Here is a 22,774-nt window from a genome sequence, read left to right as displayed (position 1 = left end):
ATGTGCATGCTTCTCTCTCTCATTATTCCATCAGTTGGAGGTGCTGTTTTTGGTGTGTGTGGTGGAGCAGCTGTCCTCTGCCACTGAGGCCTATTAATAGGAGTCTTAGCCATGTAGCTTTTGTTTTCAGCCTTACATTGGCTTTTAGTACACAGCTGATGAGCATCTTTCATTCTCTCAGTCTGACTGTCTCTCTGTCCCGGGGTCTCTCTCCCTTTGCTCCCTTCACACGTAACAAAGCTACAATTCATTGAGCAGTGAAAGCATTAACTGGAAAGACTCCATGAAATATTTATTCCTTTCAATATCTGCTTGTAGGCAAGTGAAGTGGATTCTGCTAAGATGCAATGGTGCCGAAGAGACTTTTAAGACATCCTTCCTAACCCCCCTCTTGCAGTTAGTTAAGGCTACAGTGGAGCAGCTTAGTACGTGTTGATATGGAGCTGCCTCTTTAAGACTGCCTCACTACCGACTGTCCTTTTATGGTGCTGCATCCGGTCAGGTGACGGAGTAGTCGCAAAGCTTCTCTGAGAAATGCCTAGAAATGACTGAAAAGCTCAATACATGGTGTGTGCTGTGGTTGGGGGCTTGTAATGCTCATTACGATAGCGTGTGTGTGTGTTTGTTAGAGGGTGTCCAGGTTGGTTTATGTAATCGGCGCTGTGCAGGCTGATGCTGAGCTGATAGTGTTGGGGGAGCTGCAAGGTGGGATGCAGAAAAGCATCTCTGTTCAAAAGCACAGGATCATTTCCTCGTTTATGCCATAAATCACAGCTCCTTCTTTCTCATTTGTCAACAGAAGGTCAGAGGTTACTGCTTTCATTTCACAAGATAAATCACCCGATGCTGTTGATCCACTCCTTTCCTGTCCAAGCTGTTTAATTGGGTGCAATATTTATCAAGGACTGCACACACACACGCGCACACACACAAACCCCATTCATGCATGCATGTATACATGTATGTGCATGGATATGTGTTATAGGTGAATGTCTGGTTTTTTAAAATATATTTTATATTGCCATGAGGCTTCTGGGTATTCTAAAGCCAAGTTGTTCTTATTGTATTTTCTAGGATAGCTATTACATTTGGTAAGAGTCAGCGTGTAACTACGAGCTAACAATTCAGTCATCATCATCATGTGTCAATATGTCGTTTCAGTAATTGTGACAAAAAGCTTCATCACGATTCTTTGAAAGTGGAACATCTTTGTCCACATGTTTGAAGAAAAACGAAGAGATTGCTACATTTCTTTGATGGTTTTATGTTGTTCCAATCTCTAGTATTATTTATGTTTAAACACTAAAGAAATGCCAGTAACTGAATATTGCTTTTTCTGCTTCGCACTCTGTCACAAATGGAAAAATAATCTGATATAGGTGACAGATTTATTACGTTATAAACTGCTGATTAAATTTGACAATATCATGTAATCTAATAAAAGGACACTGCGAACGACCAAACAAAACTTAGGGTACACAACCCCAACAAATATCTGCACAAACGTTGTATTTATTGCCGGGCTATGGCTTTTGATTACACTATATTGTACTCATGTGGGTTTCATGCCACTTGGATAAGGTTGCAATTGCCGAGATTTCACATTTGCAACACTCTGCTGAAATGTTTAATCGTACAGAAGCAGAAGTGAGCAACATTACATTATTTCTTTAATGATTAAAACATAAAGACTATTCCAATGTTGTCTTCATCCACAAAATTGTGTTGGAAAATGAGATGCCTTACACGACACATACACCAACACTACATTAACCTTCAAGACCCTTTCTTTCCTGTGATAGCTGTAATGTGATTAGTGCATATTAACTCCCTGATGGTGTTCCACTTCCTGCTGTCCTTCTGATACAGAAAACCAGCAATTGATTGGCTCGAAACAACCTACAGAATTCTTTATATATTTTATGTTATGTAACATTTAAAGGGAGAGATTTATTTCCCCCCGAGGTATTAAATATGTCTAGTTTCTCTGTCCGTCTCTCCTGCCTTCGTTATGTGTATCTTGCCGGCCATTCCCTCATTTTGTGTGCTGTACAGTGTGTGTGTGTGTCTTTTTTTTGTAAGCGCAAACTCGATGTGTGGTACATGTGATGTGGACAGTTTATAGGAGAGACAGAGCGGGGCTAGGGAAGGATGGTTGCAACATGTGCTCGGTCATGTGTGCTGTGATCGATACGCTTACATCGTCCTTTCAAGCCGCTGCCTCGAAGCCCCGCCTCACTGCTCTGATTGGCTTCAGCTGGGTTTGTGACTGCATCCGACAATTTAACTTGAGGCATTCAGTGTTTTTTTTCAGTCTCTGTTTAAAAGATGCCCAAGTTTCTCCTCTTTTTCTTTTTTTTTTTGTTCGCTGCTTGGCAAATCTCTAGGTTACAGTGAAAGAATATCATCATAATGAAGTGAGTTAGTGTCACTGAGCCTGCTGTGTGTGCCTCCTGGTAGGGCTGCAACACAATCCAGTGTGCCCTCGCCGGGAAATGTTTTTCAATTTAACAGGAATGTTGCACATATACACATTAATATACAGACAGTTTAAAGGCGCTATGTCTCATATTTTAGTCTGAACAATGAAACAGCATTCATGCATGAGCACCGTAGCATGCAGACTCTGTACAAATGTACTCTCCCCCCATGCAGACACACCCAGCTCTGTTCCCCTGTCACATTTCATTAATAATGCATATGTGCAGGGCTTTAATGGCAACACTAACATTCCCTCTTAGGTCTCTAAAAAAAATAAACCCTCAATGTCATGATGTTTTATATCTAGCTGTGATCAACCCATATTCATAAGCTTGCAAAACTGTTCACAGGCAGTCCAATCGCATGACTGAAAATATAACCGCCACACATACATGAAAGCATATAGTCTCCCTTCTCTCTTTTTTCCCCTCACTCATTCTCGTTCAAGCGTGTAATCTTGTTGGTTTCGTACACACGTGTTGATGTCATCATTGTGAACATGAAATATTTCACTTATGGTTCTTAAACGAGGCTTCAGGAGTGCAGTTTTCTCTCACTGTGCTTATTTTGACCCAATACTGCACATGGGCAGGCCTTAACAGTGAAATTAATTCAACTGCAGTGCTGCTTTGCCAGTAATATTACTAAAAAAAGGAAGAGGGGCAGAGAGTGGTGTAAAGTAATGCAGCGTGATTCAAAGGCATCACTGCTGAGAGGCAGGTCTAGCGAAACCCAGGAGAAAAAAGAAAGATGTTCATCTGCTGCACCTGCTTCCATTGTGAGATTATTTACAGATGTGTGCTGGGACACAGAGCCTGAGGTTGCCAATCACGTGCACATGAAAGCTGTCAAATCTGCGGCTGAACTAGAGATGACCGCGGAGGTGACCAGTCACCAGTCGGAGGGACAGGGCTGCTCACTGTAAGTTGGATTTTGGCTGCATTGGTCTGATGAAAAACGTGGATTCGACTCACAATTAGTGGATCAGGGGGCGCGTGTCGGCATTGGCAGACTGCAGACTACAACTTCCTGGCCTTTTGTGATTGAGGAAATAGACAAATACAATGTTGTCATTGTGCCTTGATTTATGAAGCAGCACCATTTCACCCAAGGCAGGCAGCAGTGAGGTTTAGTTGTTGCGGCCCCTTTAAGAGCAGCTAGCGAAGCGCTCAGTCCTGTTGGTGCTGCTGCTGCTGCTGATGGCAGCGCTGCCAGTTGATTGGTTGTGGCTGTCAGGGCTGAGGTGCTGGAGGGATGCTGCTACGTATCTCCCCCCCCTGCCTCGTTCTCTCTCTCTCTCTCTCTCTCTCTCTCTCTCTCTCTCTCTGTGTGTGTCTCTCACTCTCCATCTCCCTCTTGCTTGCTTGCATCCCTCTGAATAATCCACATCTAGGGCAAACTGGCTGAGAGGCGATCCAGTGCTCAGCTCCTCTCTGCAGGCTGAGAAAAGAGACAGAGAGAGAAAGACAACGATTTTCAACGCAGGAGGAAAATTTTGACAGACCGGGGAAGATACCAAGGACAGAAGAAGATTTTCATCTGCGGATATTATTTATTTATACATATTGTTTATATATCTATATATATATTTGTACACACACATATAGATATTTATATATATACATTTATCCCTGTACATAACTGTATTTGTGCTTGTCTGTTTATATTAATATTTTTATATGTATTTGTGTGTGTAAATATATATGATATATAAACAAAAGAATATATATATATATATCTATGAATTTATATGCGTATCACTGTGAACCAAGAGAAGCAAGAGGAAATTTCTACCATCGGGGCTGGTCTCTGATTGTGTGGTCGTATACAATATTTTGAATTTTTCCTTTGATCTTCTACGTCAAGAGGACAAAGACTACGTCCCCATTTTGTATTTTTGTTTTCCTGTTGCTGCTTCTCGTCCCTCTTGATCTTTTTTTTTTTTTTTCTACATCCGAGAGGAATAAAGCGGAGAGTGACAGGATTTGACAAAAAGGGAAAATCTGTAGAAAATTTCTGTGATCAGTGTTATTTCCGTCGGCAGTAGCGCTCTTGTGAGCCGATCACAGCGCGCCGTGCGAGATCTGAGGAGGCAGCAGAGACAGAGTGCCACGCCGCTCAGCTCAGCGTCAGTCCAGCCAGCGCAGCCAGCATGCACAAACACCACCACTGCTGCAAGTGCCCAGAATGTTATGAGGTGACCCGTATGGCTGCCCTGCGTAGGATGGACGCCCCGTCGTATGGAGGAGACTGGCAGGCCGAGCCCTATGGATACCCGCCTGGGTACGGGGGAGGCCAGACCTTACCCCCTCCAGCCTCAGGGGGAGGTGGAAGCATGGCAGGAGGAGGAGGAGGAGGAGGGGGGGGAGGTGGAGGAGGAGGAGGAGGAGGAGGAGGAGGAGGAGGCACTTTGGGGAGAAGTAAGGGCAAGATTATGGCTGGTGGGGGCCCTGGAGGCATCAACCCAAAGGGCCAATCCAAATGTGGCCCCAAAGTAAACGGCAACAACTCCAGTGGACAAGCGGGATGGTGGCCCGAGTGCACCTGTACCAACCGGGAGTGGTATGACCAGGTAACTCATCTTTCTCACTCTGTTAGATAGCTCGGGCCTGTGGGGCCTGACTGCGGAGGACTGGGATCAGATGAGCTGCCGCTGTAGTAAAACGGAGCCCATCATGTATCAGCTGTCGATTTATAGCAGAGAATTCATATTTAGTATTCATCTCAAGCCCCCCGTTTCCCATTTGTTGACTGTGGTTCCTCTATTGGAAGCAGAGCAGGGAGAAGAGAACAGGACTGATCCAGTTCCACTGCACACACATAGGGATGATCTTCATGTTTGGATTTGATGCAGATGACTAATGCTTATACATTTAACACACCTAGTGTATGTCGTCAAAGGCTTACGCCGATGCAGTCACCATAGGCCAAAAATGGTGCATTTCCATTCACTGAAGCAGCACTTGGGTGCAGTTTGCAATTATTTGAAGTTATCTCTGAAGCTTGTAACAGCGACGTTAACGACTGACTTTGTACATTAGATTGTACGAATTAGATCTCTCAGAGATCAACTAACTGTAGGATTGAGTCTCATTAGCTCGGAGTAGAGAAAGAGATGATGACATCGAGCGCGGAGTTTTTTCGCACAATTTTTTAGCAAGTATTTTTGCTCAAAAGACTAACAATATAATGAACATGTGTAAAAAGAAAAAGGGAATCAGCAGTAATCTGTGCCCAAACGCTGCCGGTCATACGTGCCGCACAGTGTGAATGAAACTGCCTCTTTACATGTGTCCACTTTGTCTCTATTATCCCCATTTATTTACATATGTTTATAAATCACAGTTGAGAAAAGGTCATAACGGCTTCAGAAGCGCAGTCTTTAATTGAGGAAGGTGCATGGATGTGAGCATGAGAGTGAGCTCGGGTGGGGGAAGGGTGGCTCGGTGAGCATGAGATTCAAGGAATGGTTCTAGCTGTGCATGAGTATGTGTCTATGTAGTCTCGTATTTGCGGCAAGTGGAGCCGCTGCATCGTTTGTAGTCCCTCCGTTTATGTCGGATCGCGTTTTGAGCAAGAGATGGGAGGCCATGGGAGGACGGAAGGTGAGTAGAAGCACAGGGGTAAAATGGAGGCTGAAATTTCAGTGACAGAGTGCAAGAGATTCCCCTGAGCTGAGCCCACATATGAACCGCAACCTGGCTGATCTTAGCAGATTACTACAAACCAAGGGGAGGTTTGAAGAGGCAAAAAAGAGATTGACACTTTCTCTTGGTTCGTGTGTAAAATCTATTGGAAGCCTTTTTCCTCCAGACCAATCAGGCTTATTTCATGTTTCACACATTCCAAAGCTCACAGCAGATGTGATTATGTAAGCCTTTATTGCCTACATGGCGCATTTTACTATCCAACAGTACTGCCACCTCATTTTTCTACTGCTCATTTCCAGCATTCCATATTCAACTTACAATGAAACAAATTAGGATCTAGATAGGTTCCATCGTGATTCGTGTTGGGATCTTGTGTTGAAACAGCACGGTTGATGGATAAACCACTCTGTAGAATCATATCTAGTCCTATCCTTTCAAAGGATCCTTGCTCCCCTGCTCTAACATGTGAATGTGCACCACACAAACACTCTGTAAAGACAATATCCAACCTGGCATTCATGCTTTCAGTCCAGGAGCATCTACATTGGAATAAAAATAGAATGAATCAGCGATGGATGATGGTGGTGGGAGGGAAAGCAGCAGTCACTGGGGTGAAAATGCTCGGGTTGAAAAAGAGAGAAATAAGCCAATAAAGGCAGGCAGTGGGCCTGGAGAGGGGGAGGGGGTTATGTAAGAGGAGGCAGTTGGTGGTGCTGTCAGAGAGAGAAAGCAAGCGAGCCCTGACACTGGACAAGCATCTGTCCCTCCATCTCTGAAAACAGGCATGCAAGCGGCCAGTACGCCTCCTATGAACGGGCCACAGCACACGGCATGGACGGAGATGCACTCACACACCGCCTTCCTCGGCTCTCCCCAGTTACCATTGCTTATCCTTGGGTGGGAAATGTGTGAACGCTACCCCTCCCCCACTACCTATACACAGCCGGGGAGCAGGGCAGTGATCACACACGCCCAACCATGCACGTCTATTATCTTATAGCTTTCATAACAACTTGTGTTTTGGGATGCCAGCACGATGAAAAAGCAATAACCTTGCACAGTCGTTCAGAATGATCCGAGCTGGCTTCTCATAGCTTCAAATGGCTTCTGTAGCCATGAACATTTCATGCATGTGTGAGGGAATCATGACACGACCCCAAGACATGATGCCATGTTCATTTTTTTCCCCCCTCTGTCATCTATTTCCAAAATAAAATGTGCTGCTTTTGTCAAGAGCTCGCTGGGTTAATTGTGGATGATTCCATTTGGGATTATAAGAACATTCTTTAAAACAAGAGCTTTTGAATTTAAATCTGAGAAAAGTGGTGACCCCAGTCTACTGGGAGCTTCAGTCAGAAGCCCCCCCCCCCCCCCCCCCGGGCTCCAATATGTCTGTGTGTGTTCTCTCTGTGGCTATGAATCGCTTAAAATATTAATTGGATTTTACTTTATTTATTAGCATCAAGATTTGGTCCAGAATGCTTTGCCAGACCACGTTGTTTAGAACAGGCCTCTGTAGTGGCTGTGGTGTTTTAAATGAATGCACAGGCACAGTGGGTGTTCCATGTCAGACACTCCCAGAGGTGACTACGACTCGAAAGCCTTCGGGCCTCGATCATAAATCTTTGTGCTCGTGTATGTATGTGCGTCTCTTGTAGTCGCATTGATTTATTGGTATCATTGGTTTGTACATCTGTCCCATGAGATTTGGTTTGGGCCGGATTTGATTTGCCATTCCTGTAAGAGCAACCCAGAGAGTATTAACGGATGGGATTTACATGTGCTCCATGTCCGAAGGTCTTGAGCTGGATCCCCTGCTGTTATCTTAAAAAAGGCTCCATCCAAAACCTGCAATATTCTCATCAGATCAAGAGAGATTAATACAAGCTTGTCTTGGAATATAAAAAGGCAAGAAATGATGTGATCTGAATGGAATTGCATGCACTCAGCACATCCATATACGTTTTCCTCAGAAATCTAGTTTCAATGATAACGCCAAGATGGACATTTTCAATAAACCGACAGGTGCCGTTCCTTTCAATACATTCAGTCCAATGTTACACATAATGCATGCTGCACTTTTGTTTTTCAAATGCAACAATAAGTACAGTAAGAGAAGTAAGTTTACATATATTGTGTGTAACATTACACATCAACGTCAACCCTCGGGATGTTGGGTGAAGTAGGAATAGAGCGGAGAGCTGCTAGAAAACACATTTCAGTCCAATAACAGGACGAACACCTTTTAAACAGGTGAGGGCTGCATTTAAAGAAAAATGAAGAATGGAGAAAAGCAATAAGACGTTGTTATGACGATGTTATGGATGATGCTTAGCGAGAGGTGGCTTAAAGCTGTACGGCCCGAACCCAAAATATGACAAAATAAGATTTTTCTCAAGCGTTCCTCCGTCTTCCCCGGCTCTTAGTACTCATGAAAGCAGGACTCCTCATAAGGCCAGGCAACTTTTACCTCGAGAAACAAGGATATGTTGAAAGCGTTGCTTTGTTGTGAAGCTTTTTCTTATCATCAGACACACAATATGTGTTTGTTTACCTTCACACTGTTGGTTGTAGAAGTCCTTCACGTCACAGGCGGTGGTGTGAAGTGGGCTGCCATTTGGTCACTTTTTTTTATGTCTTGCCAGAAGTGTCAAGATGATGACTTCTGTTGTTGCTTGGCGGACAACATCCCAGGTGTGGGAGAGTTTGAAGGCTTTTTCAACCCCAGATTTCTGTTCCACTTGGTGCATTCTCCTTTCTTTAATAGAGCAGTGGTCCTTGTTGTTAGATGTGACAGTTCTGATCGATGACGTGGTTCTCCTTCTTGCAGTAATCCAAGACTCATTGCTCCAAAACTCTTTTTTTGTTCCTTTCGCATTTCATTATTGATTTTATCATGTGTGTATTGGTTTGATTATGTATAATATGGCATTTATGTCAGTGTACTCTGCATCTAAGCATCAAGTGAAAATTGAACATTTATAAATTTTGTTGAAAATTGAATAATTGAACATGATATTCAATGCTTATAATTTTAACAATTCTGAAATAAATGACACCAAAAATACAGCACCAACAATGATAATTATTGTCCAGTAACCAGTGATGTCCTACCACTGACATCACCTTTAAGCTTCAACACTGCACTGGCATCTGATTACATTTCCTTTGAGGACCCTGCACCCCCCCCCCCCCATGCTGTCCCTCCCTCTCACCCCAACAAGCATTTATTTTTTAGGAGTCAGTAGGAGGTGAAAACAGGCTGAAAGAGTGTAATTACCTTTTGAGATCTGTCCATACTGCAGCTCAAACCCTGTATTCATCTTAACAATGTCAAATGTTTTGAAACCTGTTACAGGCGCCCTCCAAATTTCTTAGGATTTTGTCTTGATTTATTGCATCTGCTGCAAACTAACATGTCTGATTTAACCACCAGCAGCGAGGTGTTAATTGCAAAAGAGTTTGAATTTCAGCACCAAGAAAACATGTGATTTGATATCAGTGAACTTCATGTTTAGCCATCCAGCCAACCAAACAGGGATCGCTTCAGACCAAGTGACACAAAAGATGCAAACAAATCTCAGGTTGGTTTCTCCGACTTGAGGGAGTGTCTTGTCTTTGTGAGTTTTCACAAAAACAATTTGGGCAGACTGGCCAGATCTTTCCTAAGTAGCAGGAGATACTTTTTCTCTTTTTACTTTATAGTTTTAAACAGACCTCTGTGCTTAAACCTCCTGCAAGATATTATGTCAGAACGTTGCCGTTTCTTGTAAGTGTTCTTGCAAACTGTGCACAGCAATTTAGAAGTATTTTTCGCCACAGTGATCTCTGATTTTAACAACATGAACAGCTCTACAGTAGCTTTATGAACTCTGCTTGCTCCGGTGAGAATGTCGAACAAGATTATATATGCCATTACTGTTTAACTGAAAATAGTTTCAAAATGGAATGTAGTACAATGTGTAAAATGTAGTACAAATGTGCAAGTTTGGCATTCCAAATCCACAATTTGTTGCACAAAGAATTTGGGGACAAGAACTACATGGAGCAGCAGTTAACTCAATGTTTCGATAAACATGCTGCAACGTAGATGTTTGGTTCATCCAAGAAAATAATTGTATCTCTTTGCACTCAATGCTTTGGTATTTGTACGGCATTAAACATTACATTTGTATAATTTTCATTTACACTGAAACAGATTTTTGCGACAAGAATGATCGAGATGCTAACATCCCATTTTACTGATGTCATACGAATTCTTAGCACATCATTTCATTTTCGTTGTCTGCTTGCAAACCTCGTACGTCATATCTTCCCTTCTGCGCTTGCACACACACATAGTACAAGTACACACACACACACACACACACCCTTGCGCGACACAGACCTTTACCCAAAAACAAAGTGTTCTTTACCCATGAAAATGTTGGGGTTAAGAGAGGATGGTGAATCATGGGAAGTGCACTACGAAACAAGAGAGACAAGGTGCACTGCAATATTTATGTGCACTTTGACAAAAGTTAGCTTTTTACGTGCCGCGAGACGGGTTAGAGACGGAGCGCCTGAGAAAAGGCCGGTCAGACGTTTACGTGAGCACACCCGAGCCACCGTTATGGGAGCTGACGCGGTTGATCTGTGATGGGGAACCGCTGTAGCTGTGACCCAGGACCTCAGCTGTGTTGAATCCCACCTCCCACACTTGTCTTAAACGCCTGTGCTGCTTTACCTTTGCACTGCGCTCACAGAGCGAATCTGCTCTTATTCAACACGGAGGTCCACGGATGAATGTGTTTTGTCTTCTGCCAACGCAGATTCTAATGCTCATCAAGTGGTTTACTCATTACTGCAGTTTGGCTACAGCCATGTGATGCATATATAGGCTCCTGCACAGTTTACAGGTGCAGTTGCCTGAAGCTGCAGATCGTGTGTGTGGAGGTGTGTGTCCTGCTGGAAGCTGAGGCTACCATGCCCCTGTGATCCATATGGTCATTGTCAGAGGCCCTGCCAGGGCTAAGCCCCATATCAGCTCGCCTGTTCCCCTCGCCGGCTCTCGCTGTCAGCCAGGGGAGGAGAGGAGAGGAGAAAAGAGAAGGGAGGGCAACGCTGTTTGTTTGTTTGCTTGCCTGCTTTGTTTTATTTCGGGTTTTTTTTGCTGATCACAGTAACGACTGGCCTAGAAATGCGACTGTGCTGTGCAGGGCAGAGTGGAGTACTGATTCAGCGATGGAAGCATCAGATTTTCTGTTAGAGAGAGAAGCGAGCGGCACGGGGCCTTTGATGGAATGAGATGGCAGTGTTAAGCGCTGCCATCGCTGTGGCTGTTAATTAAAAGAATCAGACGTCAGTGTGTGATAGATTGTATGTACAGATATGAAAGCTATTTTTTCCCCTTCTATGCTACCCTCACTTTTAGCAAGAACGTGCTAGCATTCTCAGCAAGGTGCACCAGTTCCATCACCCACATGCTGCCGTGGAATATGTGTATATCCAATCAATAGCAGAGAAGAGCTAGTCCCTCAGCCTTCTGACTCCTCTTCATTTTTGTGGGGGTGTGTGTGTGCTTTCAACAGCGCTTGTGCTTTCATTGCTTTTACTCAACCATCATATCAGCTGTTATTTTGGTAACACTTTACAATAAACACAAACTACTGAGTAGTACAGTTCCATATTAACAGGAGCTAACTGCTGAATAATGCATATCCATCACTAATAATTAGGTTCCAAGTGATTTATAATCAGTGATTCAACAGTAGATAATCATAAGGTCCCAGAGAAAAGACTGACATAGATATTGTGTTAATGAGCAGTGTCTAAATATTAGTTTGTACACATTTGCGAATCTGCATACTGACCACATTCTAATTGTTTTTACCGGACATTTGCTAACAGGCTAAGGCTTTTTATAATTATTCCCTGTTTTATATATTTTCATCAGATGCCTTCCAGTTTTCTGATCTGCTCCTATGTTAATTTGCTTTTGAAGAAACATAAAGCTTCCTCCATGTTTTCCTGTTGTCTAATTCCATCCGTACAGCAATGTAATCATGTCACACTCACCCCTCTTCTCCAGCAGAAATACTGTCATTACCTTCAGTCGCCTCCATTTGCAGTTTTTAAATTGCTTTTAAGATAGTGTCAATGAAACCCAGCACTTCCTGCTCAGATGTTTCACATTAAGAGTGATCCTTGGTGCAAAGGGCATAATATCTCCTATTCTAGGTTGGCTTTTAATTTGAAACATCTGCAGGAAGTATTGAGTTATATTTATAGTAGTAAACCATGGCTTGATAAGAGATGACTGAGCAGAAATTATTGGAGTTAATGAATGAATGAAAAGAGCATTTCTGTCAGAAAGAAGAAATGTGTAAATGTACATAATGATGAATTTACCATGCGAGCCATCAGAGTAATTTCACCACTCCTCGGTGTTTGAACACCAGCTTTAATTTGAGAAGTAACAGTATATTTGGAGCACTTTTACATTCATTCATTCTTATCGTTGTGTCATATTATTGGGTAGTCACGCTGGATGCTAGCTAGCTAACTCCTCCACTGATATGTAAAGGCCTTTTTCACAGAAGACATTTGTCACGGGAGGAAAAGCACAGGTGTACATAACTAAATGAATGATGGCCAAATTTCATGAAGCTGCTTCAGTTTCAGGATCCTGGTATCGTGCATGCTGTCTCATTGTCACACTGTCATGGTTTACACCGACATAAAACAGAGCCATCGTTGGTGTGTCACCTGTGCCTTACGTGCTATGACAAGTCAAAATGTCTGCTGTGAAAAAGGCCTACAGAGCATTTAAGGGGATCTATTGGCAGAACGTTTGTGGTGTTTTCGTGACCTTAGAATGAGCAGTTTATATCTACATACAGAGCTTGTCCTCGTCACGGAGGTGGCCGCCATGTTTCTACAGTAGCTCAGAACGGACAAACTAAACACTGGCTCTAGAAAGGACCATTAGCGTTTTTGAGTTGTTGCGTCGTCCCACCGTAGTTCTCCTACGCGATTGGCACACGGTACACGGTAGAAGCCGCCAAATCCTACACACTGCACCTTTAAGGTCAGTCTCTCACGAATATGAAGAGGAACGTCAAAGGCAGCAGCTTCACATGTCTTTAAAGGTAAACTAATTATATAATTGAGTTAATAGGAACTACTTGTTCGCTTGTGCTTGGTCCTCACTTATTAATTGGTAACTGCTCAAGACATGAACATTATTTTTATCTATTTCACACACTAGACTGCATGTATACATGACAGATCATAAAAGCCCTACAGATCTCATTTATTATTTATCATAGCACTGACAGTAAGAACAGAGGTAGAAAAATCTTGCAGTACATCAAGATGTACGGGAATTATTTTTTTTTAGCTTCAAAGGTGAACCAATGTTTTTTTTAATCATTCCATTTTCTGGGAACATGTGTGCTAGCAGGATTCGTACGGTCATGAAAAACCTGGAAAAGTCATGGAATTTTAAAATGGTCATTTCCAGGCCTGGATAAGTCATGGAAAAAAAATAAAATCCCAAAAGTCTTGGAAAAGTCATGGAATTTTTTTATATTCATATGTTCATGTCGTACATTTACGCTGAGTTTGAAATAATTAATATGCTTTTAAAAGAAAGATATAAACAGGCACACGCTCTCAAACTCGCAGTGCGAATTATTCGCGCTGCCAGTGAACGCACCTTAACAGGTGACATGCCGACCGCTTCCCTGAGCTACTGTGATAGCAACATTAGCTCGGTTCGCGAACGGTCGGTATTATTCACTATGCCAGGGAAGTGTCGATTCAAAAATGCTTGGCTACACATGCACAAATACAAGACATGGGTTACACCCGACAAAGACCCGGGACGAGCCAAATGCAGGTTGTGTGGAGGCAAAACCGTCTATATTTTTAACATGGGAGGGAGCCGACATCAGAGCGCTGTAGCTAGCGAAGCTACAGCGACCCCCATCGCCGGCTTTCTAGCAGATAGATGCGAAGCTTGAAGAAATGAAACGCTAAGCTGGCAAGTGACTGTTCAGTTCAGTTCCCGTGGACAGTAAAGCACAAATTTCTTCTTTCATTACAACTTGTTCAGGTTGCCACGAGCTATTCTCTCTTACGAGCCTCTCAAGGGACAAGTCTGTGTGAGTGTGTGTCACTCAAACACACAAAAAAAGCTCTTGTTATGTGAATGTTGTTTTATAAACCTGTTTAAATGTGAAATTGTTTTAGATGATTTATTTTTGAGGAGTTAGTTGCCAACTCGTTTTGTTAAAATTTGCACTAAAAGGGAATGCAATGTGTGCACTAGCTGGATCCTACTGAATGCCTGTCAGAGTATATAAATGTTGTTATTCTAATCAAACTATTGTCTCTCATTCATTTGTGTCATTTAAGGTATGCTGTATGCTTTAGAATTCTCATTTTTAGTTTAAATACTACATTTTCTCACTTTTTCATGTGTACACCGAGATTTCACAAAATGTTTGGTCATGGAAATTTGGTTTAAAGTCATGGAAAAGTCATGGAAATCCATTGGTCCAAATGTGTATGAACCCTGGCTGGTGTGTGTGTGTGTGTGTGTGTGGGGGCGGCATTTGGCGAAGCAATGCATTTCTTACCATGTGTAGCTGCCCTGAGTGCCATCTCTGTCTAATGCATTATCCAAGCAGCCCTTCAGCCATTTGGTCTGGCCTCTCATTTTTGTATGTGTGTTGTTTTTTCAGTGTTCATCATTTCTATCATCCCCCTCCTGTCTTCCACTGCCCTTTTCCTCCTCCGCTCTTTCTTTTTTCATGCATAGTACGAATCAAAGGCTTCATTTTCGGGTGTAGCGCGGTATTCAGAGAGGACGCTGCAGCAGCAAACTATCAGTATGATTAGTGCAGTTCAGTGTGTACAGGAACATCGCATCTACGCCCTGTCACTCGATGTTGAAAGCAGACTGAGCTTGGTGAGAATTGTATGTCGTAGCAGGATCTCTGGTGCATGTTTTAATCAAACATAACTTTATATATGATGGAGATTTTGAACACATGCCATCATCTGGTCTAATTCTTTACCAAGAAACCTTCAACTGCTCAAATGACATCAGTATTCACCATATATCTATTCTAACCTAAATGTTAACAACAACACTGTATTTACTGGCTCATATGCTATGAGTTGTTGGGGTTGTGGAGTTCGCGGTGTAAAACGAGCAAATCACACAGTTTTCTAAACATGTCTTTCCCCCCGATTATCCAATCTTTCCTAATATTTAGTGAAAACAAAGATGCAAACAGCCACAGTCTTACATCTTGGCCTATATCATTATTTGTGAAGCTTTAATTTGATACCATACTTTTATTATTTTAAATGTAGGTCTAGTTGCACACTAAGGTGGTTAAACATCAGATTGGTGATCCACGTTGGTTAGCATGAATCATTTTCAATAATATTGATGAATTTGATCAAATCTGGACTGATCAGTGTGCATGCACATGAACTGTATTGAGGGCATTCGAGGTGACTTGTTCTAAGATATAATCAAGGAAAAATGTAGCTGTATATTAGATTGATACATTAACCCTCTCTTTCGTTTCAGTAAACATTTTAGTAAGTGTTTCTTGCCTCTTTGGCTGCAGTCCTGGAATATCACAAACAACAATGTTTGAATACATTTTATTCCTCCCCTGGGACCTACGTATATGTATAAGCTGTGTTTTGCACCTGCAGCTTCTCGTTATGTGAACAGTATAGACACACATATAGCTTGTGACAGCATATGTTTGGCTCACATGGACTTCCTGTTTTCCCACTGAGCTGACAAGATGAGAGGACAGAAGACACGTTCCAGACATATGTCTGTTGTATGTGCACAGCACCACAGATGATCCTTTAACTGGTCCCTCTTGTTTATTATCAGTCATTATTTTCTATTAGTGAGAATAGACTCCAGTTTAGTTTGGAAAAACAGAAACACACCTCTCAATCTCAGAGAGAGGGAGATAAAGAGAGAGCATGCCCTCGCCCTGTCACGGATATAAACAATACAAGCAATCCCAGCTTAATATCATATCTTATTACAGTTGATAGTACATCTCTGCTTTGAAATTGCTTTTATGGATTTCTTACTTTTTGTTTCCCTCTCTGTGTCTGTGCATTTTTGTTCATATTTCTCCACAATGTAACAAAACCTTTCCCAAAGCAAGCCAAATCCTAATTCTTCCTCATATCATCACCTTTATTCCGTAGATTACAATTTCAAATGGTCTTATGTAGCATAAGCTGTAGAGCAAAATGGACATGATGTCTATAGCTTTCTGGATTAATGTTTTTTTTTTTTGTTGTTTTTTATGGCTGGAAGTTGGTTCTATGGTTTGCTGCCATCTTGCCAGTGGTTTGGAAAGCAGCGACCACCACAGCTAGGTGTGATAGGCTGAGCCACCTGACAATCAAACCAGCCTCTCAATGGAACAGTGATTCTCAAAATCACCAGCAGGACCCATAGTGATGGTGACATGCTAATGCCTTTTTAGACTCTTGATTTCAGTTCAATACATGCTGAGGTTTCTGTTTTCTTAGATCATCTTGCACCCATTAAAGGAACCCCCATACTGGCTCATTCAGTCTGCAGCTGAGCCTCTCCTGCTCACCTGTTCATCACAGACGGGTTTAAGGCGGGAATCTACTTAGAACACCTGATTTCCTTGTTTGTCTACTTTTATCTGACGGAGCAGGTGGTGATCAAACCTGATTCTTTCTAACAGTGACAACAATGTAAACGATAGATACCCATGTCTGCAGTATTGAGGGTCAAATGTAAGTATAAATCTGCTGGATTAACATGTAATGCTAATAGTTTCAGTTTATAGCAAGTGGTTAACAGCCGGTGGTCAAACATCTCACTTGGCAGCTACATTCTTATGTACAGTAATAATAACTTCATGATTGGCTGATTGTATTTATGTTTTAGTCCATCAGCTTTACGTGTTGACTTTGTGATTGTCTATGCTCGCAGTCACATGTGTTTTGCATAATAGAGTTTGTTTTATCACTTGAAAATAACCCTCAACCCATCATTCACATCGCATGGTGAATATAGGAAATACTTAACCTTTTAAATATGTAGATAGATATATTATCCCACTTGATAAAATAGTGTGAACCAGCCTTATAGCACAGCTTAGGTACTTAGCCAATTGGCAGATGTCAAAGCAAGGCCAGATGGATTTTATAGAAAGGTTTCAGCAAAATTCACACTTCATCACAGATCACACCCGTTAAGTACAGTCGGACGCAAGCTATCATATCGGTCTTTCATAAGAATACAATATGTAATTAGCTAATTTGTTATAATAATTGCATTGTATTGCAATAACACATAACTGCAACTAAAGCGAAGTCTGTATTGCTCATGAGGCATCTGACAAAATAATACATTGATACTCGCAAATAGGAATTTTGTTATTTGGGTCGTTTTTCATTCCCTGATAGCTGATTCTATAGTATATGCTCCAGATTACTGTAAACTTCTCTCCTACTGCTGTTACACTTTTACATGTAAGAATAATCGCCCAAATTGTAAAACAACCTAAATCTTAACTCAGATGCTGTAAACTACTACAATGACTTTTTTCCATAACATTGAATTATTTTCTGTTTTAATAAACAGTGGTATTAAAGGCCAACTGCTGCCATTCCACATTATTGCATTATTACTTGGCAGTTAAATATTTAACATGTATTCCAACACGAAAACAATCAGTAAATAACACTTATATAATATAATATAACATGTTAATTTATTGAGATGCCCCTATGGACCTTGTTGTAGGAGGTAAAGATCAGGAGAAGTAAACATGAAGTGTAATTATGAATACTGATGTTAAATTAAGCTGTGATGAGTTTTCACTGTTAATTTAACATCTCTATTACATGTTGATGCCTCCATGACCAAGTTAAGCAGATGAGACTGAGGACAGCTATGTAGAAGAAAAGATGTTCACTTTGTCTAATATGTAGCTTAACCGAGTTCTCCATGTGTGTCCTGGTGTTCTCATGTTTCCTTACCTCCTCATCCCTCACTCCCTACCCTGGTGTTCTCATGTTTCCTTACCTCCTCATCCCTCACTCCCGTAACTGTCCGTGCTGGATCCGTCCCTGTTGTTTTAAAAAGCTAAATAAATTATTAGCATAACGTCATGCAGCTAGCCAAACCTGTGGTGTACAGCTAGTAGTGAAGCTTCGCATGTACTGCTTCCCTTTCCCGCGAGTCTGCTGTCTGATTGTGAGGTCAGGCTGATCTGATATCAGCTCTTTGGCTGCAGAATCTCCGCCAAAGTTCTCCTCTCAAACGGGTCTTGGAGGAGGATTGCTCGCGCTGGCGCGGGCGCCTGTAGAGACTTCTCCTGACGAGAACGCGCAGCGAGGGGGGCCTGATCGTTCTGGCCCACAGATGAATCTATTTGAGGGCGCTGATTGGCTAAATTGTATGTCACTCATTTATATCTTGAATCAGCAATTGGCTAAACTGCTTCATAGACCCGCCTCTTTTGGGCCAAAACGATGAGGCCCCCCAAGCTGCGCGTTCTCAGAGTGTCGTGAGAGAGCACACAGGGGGAGAGGACGAGCAGAAAAAGCATATATTTTGCGCAGATATCATATTTTACACACATTACTGGGTACATTCCATAGTTCAAAAACACAAATATTGACAATTTGTATAATTTATGATTATTATAATTATTATTATTGTTTTTATTTTTTGTGTGGCTCATGGTGTGGCCATGCCCCATGGCCCTCTATTGACCAGCCGCCACTGATCAGGACACATTATTGTGAAATGCCAGTGTCATGTCTCTGCACATAGAGGGAGGACCTGCTCTGTCGTAAATACTTTTAAAGCTGCAAGATGCCTTTTTTTACCCAGACTGTGCTCGTCCAGATGTAACGGGGCTGGATGGGCTGAACTAAGCAGGAGGAAACCGCAAGCATGACTCTGTCCGGAGGTCAAAAATAAATCCGCCTACCAGTGCCTCTAAAACTCACTAATTAAAACTTATGTATATTAAGCTTGTTTAATCCGTGCTGGTTGGCTGAGTTTAAAAAAAGAAGTTTGGTCAGGGCTCGACTTGCTGTTTCCAGTCTTTGCGCTAAATAAATCTTTTCTGGCATCTAGCTTCATATTTAGCGTGCAAAAATAAAAGTGGTATCAATCTTCTCATCTAACTCTCGGCAAGAAAGCGAGTAAGTGTACATGTGAATTTCTTTTATCATACTTTAGATGGCAGTAGTGGGTATTGTTGGGAATCATAATGAGGAATACAGTGCGTTGATAGTAAACATTTAGCAGATAAAGAGGTGAAGAAATGAGAGGTGTGGCACAAGGACAGGGATGAGAGGGGTAAGGAAGTAAGGATGGAAGAGGAAGGGAGGGGGACAGAAATGAGCATGTGCTCAGACACAGCCCTGAGTGTTGCCATGGGCAGGCTCAATCAGAGCTGCACAGTAGCTTTGCTGCTCAGCTAGCTAATTACCCACAGGCTGCAATGTTGATACGCAGGCTGCTGAAGTCTTCTGGATTTCCGAGAGCTTTTTCGCATTGCCGCACTGACACCAGAGTACAAGTAAAGCAACAATCTGTTCACATGTAGGAAATGCATCTGAGGTGACCCTGCAAAATAATAAATGCATTCTGAAAGTGAGCTGTAGGTATGTGGTGAGCGGCGTTATTGAACATTGTAGTGGTGCTCTGCTGTGTCAGCCATGCCACTTGTGTAACATAAAGAGCTCTTCCAGCCCAGATCTTCATTGTCCGCAGAATCCCGCCGCTTACTTTGAGCCCGCAGATCCTGATCAGCCTACTTATAAAACCCAATACGGGCCATTGTGGATTAATATTCACCATTAAAATGTCCAATCATGTAATCAGCCACATCCAAGCCCTGCATACGCTCGCTCACAAGAGGGGGGGGGGGGGGGGGGGGTCTGAAAGAGAGGAATGATGCAACTTCAGCGCATTCACCTAAAAACTTTAAGTTTGAACAAAGATCTCAGGTCGTTGAATAAACCGTAGTTCTTACCACGATCCTGTTTAGTGTACCAAGGTTCAAAAGAAAAGGTGGATTTTTTTCTCAAATTCAGAGGGAACGTGTGTCTTTCAGTAGACGGTTTTCTACAAGCACTGTCAAAGCATCTATTGCATTTTATTTTGTGATAAAATATTAAGTCAGTACATGTTTATGTTCCCTTTTTAATCCTGTTTAACACTTTGTCTAAGTGATAAGCAATTTTGATTGTTGGAGACAAATCCTCCTTGAAACTTAAACAGTATTTTAATCTCATGATGTTGTTTGTTCATAACTAATCTCCTCAACACAATACTTATCTGCTTTTTAATTTCATTGTCAAGGTGCTGCTTTGCTATTAAATAAATCAGACTGGTTGTATTCATAAAATTCAAATTTGTTAAGTTTAAAGATTCATTGAGAAACGACATATTACAAATTCACAACTACTGTTTATCCCACTACATTTAAATTGTGTTTTTAAGGACAGAGTCCATATATTTTCCCTGTATATTCTGTCCAACGGAGCAGGTTTTGACAGCCAGCTGGTATTGAGTCTGTGATCACATGAACCTCTGTTAAAAGCGTTGCAGCCTTAATGTTTGAGTGTTTTTTAGATCAGTGTTTGTGCTTCAGTCCATTAAGGCGGCCGCTTTAATCGCGCGTTCTTCAGGGGACGCTGTGAATCCTGTTCGGGTTCAGAAACCAAAAGGATGAGAGCCTGCAGGCCGCAGGGACTTTTCTGCTGCGAGCTTCCTAGTGCGCACGCGCATCAGCAAAATGGACTGGATCCGGTTCACAATCAACAACAATATTTAATGTACGACACAAAGTTCACTTACAAGCTGAATTAACTATCAATAGTAATGTTCTCGAGAACAGAGGCCACACGCACGCATCTCACTCACAGGTCTGAATTCAGGTACTGAAAAACGAGAGCGGATGTGGTCTGAGGAATTCGCTCCAGAACAGTCTCTTAGATGCCCCGACTGTTGGAAATGTCCGAAACAGTCAAACATCTGAATGAGCCTCCGTGGCGATCAGTGATTGGCTCCATTTGACTTCTGTCCCCTCCCATTATCGATCCTTCAGCGAAACAGCTTTGCTCCTTGCAAAACATTTCTTGACTCCGCCTCTGGTCAGTTGTCCACCCCACTGACCACATCCTCCATTTGCTGCATGTCCCACCAGTTTCCCTGTCTGGCCCTCAAACTATTCTTACAGTGTTTTAATACCTTTAGTGACTATACTTTTATGATTTAATGCATTCAATTAGTTAATATACTGTGACACATAATATCTTCTAGAAGCAAGAATGTTGTAAACATATTGTGACTAACATATTATTATTGTGACACTTCTACTCATCAATATGGGGGTTATTTAATCCGACTTATAATGCGTTTAATACTGAAATTCTCCACAATCCTGAACACAACCCGAGGTGGGCAGAGAAGAAGGGTAAATCTGGACCCTCGACAGGAGGCAGATTGATTTGGCAATCGCCAAAGTGCTACAAACGTTGAAAACAATACCCTGTTTTTCTTTCCCTCTGCTGTTTGGCGCTAAATACATCAGCATATGGCTAAATGTGCTCATGTATTCATAACTATCACAGGGAAACTAGAGGCACGGCTCGTGTTTCTGTTGCCTCGCCCGTTGTCCTACTTACTGTAATTCTTCATCACTTTCAACACCGACACTTATTGTGAGCCAAAACCCAGGCAAGTGTAGTGAATGGAGATATGTGAACGTGTGGGCGTTCCCATGTGGAGCTTATAGAACAGCATGAAAACTCAACCATGACAGGAGGATCTCTGCTGCTGTATGTAGAGACGGCCTTCATCTTCGGAGCCCCCTGGGAGGTGGGGATGAATGGTTTTAATTCGGCTTTGGGTCAAAGTTAGCCTTGTTATGTTCACTATTGTGTTTTTACAGTGGAGCTGTAAGTGCTCTGTATTTGCTGGTTTTATCGCTGTCTCGTGATATTGATTTGTGGAGCAGTATCAGCTGAGGAGCCGTAGTTTCCATTTGTTCTCGTCTGAAATAGTACAGTCACATTTAAAGACAAAGGAAAGCTAAGACTGACTAAGTGAAGGCTTGTGGTGTAAAAAGCCATAAAAGGAAATGAGAGACAAATCTCCTCTCATGTTTTTGCATCAGATGGGTTTAAGGACCATGGTGGCCTAAGGGGAGAGTGTTTCTTACGTCGTTGGGTTCATGAAGCAGACTCACAGTCCAATGTTCCCATTTAAAAGAAACGAAAACGTCTAAAATTGGAAGGGACTAATTGCAGCTCAGAAGATTGTGTTCTGGGGTGCTCAGGAAAATGAACGAGAGAAATGAAGGTGACAAAAGTGAATCGGAGCAGAGTGAAACTATTTAGAGAGCAAGTACTGAGCATTGTGGACCATCAGGTGTGTTTTCTGGTTGTAAATCGTTTCCGATTGTTAATTTTTATGTGCATCCCTTTTAGCTGCTGTGAGATACTTTTCTCAGAGCTCCTGTAGTCAATACGTTTGAGCTGCAAGGAGAGAATTAAGACTGATGGAGGCAGCTTGACACCTTTTTTTTTTTAAAGGAACACTT

At 42.1% G+C, this 22,774-nt stretch overlaps 1 protein-coding gene across 3 annotated transcripts in view; it reads left to right on the top strand.

Annotated features, from left to right (window-relative positions):
* dlg3 (discs, large homolog 3) overlaps window positions 1–22,774 on the top strand; it is a gene marked incomplete at its 5' end in the record, with an annotated part of 72,677 nt that overhangs the window by 14,042 nt on the left and 35,861 nt on the right. The window contains one exon of one of the 3 annotated variants that reach the window (XM_079268539.1): window positions 4,634–5,053. The exons of the other annotated variants lie outside the window; for them this stretch is intronic. Within the exon in view, the coding sequence (XP_079124665.1) occupies window positions 4,634–5,053 (420 nt within the window). Of the gene's footprint in view, window positions 1–4,633; window positions 5,054–22,774 lie in introns of those variants that run through there. 3 annotated transcript variants of the gene reach the window in all.

The sequence above is a fragment of the Melanostigma gelatinosum genome (assembly GCF_949748355.1).
Source record: "Melanostigma gelatinosum genome assembly, chromosome: 5".
Taxonomy (NCBI): Eukaryota; Metazoa; Chordata; class Actinopteri; order Perciformes; family Zoarcidae; genus Melanostigma; species Melanostigma gelatinosum.
The sequence above is the reverse complement of the archived record's forward strand: the minus strand, read 5'-3'. Positions and strand labels throughout refer to the sequence as shown.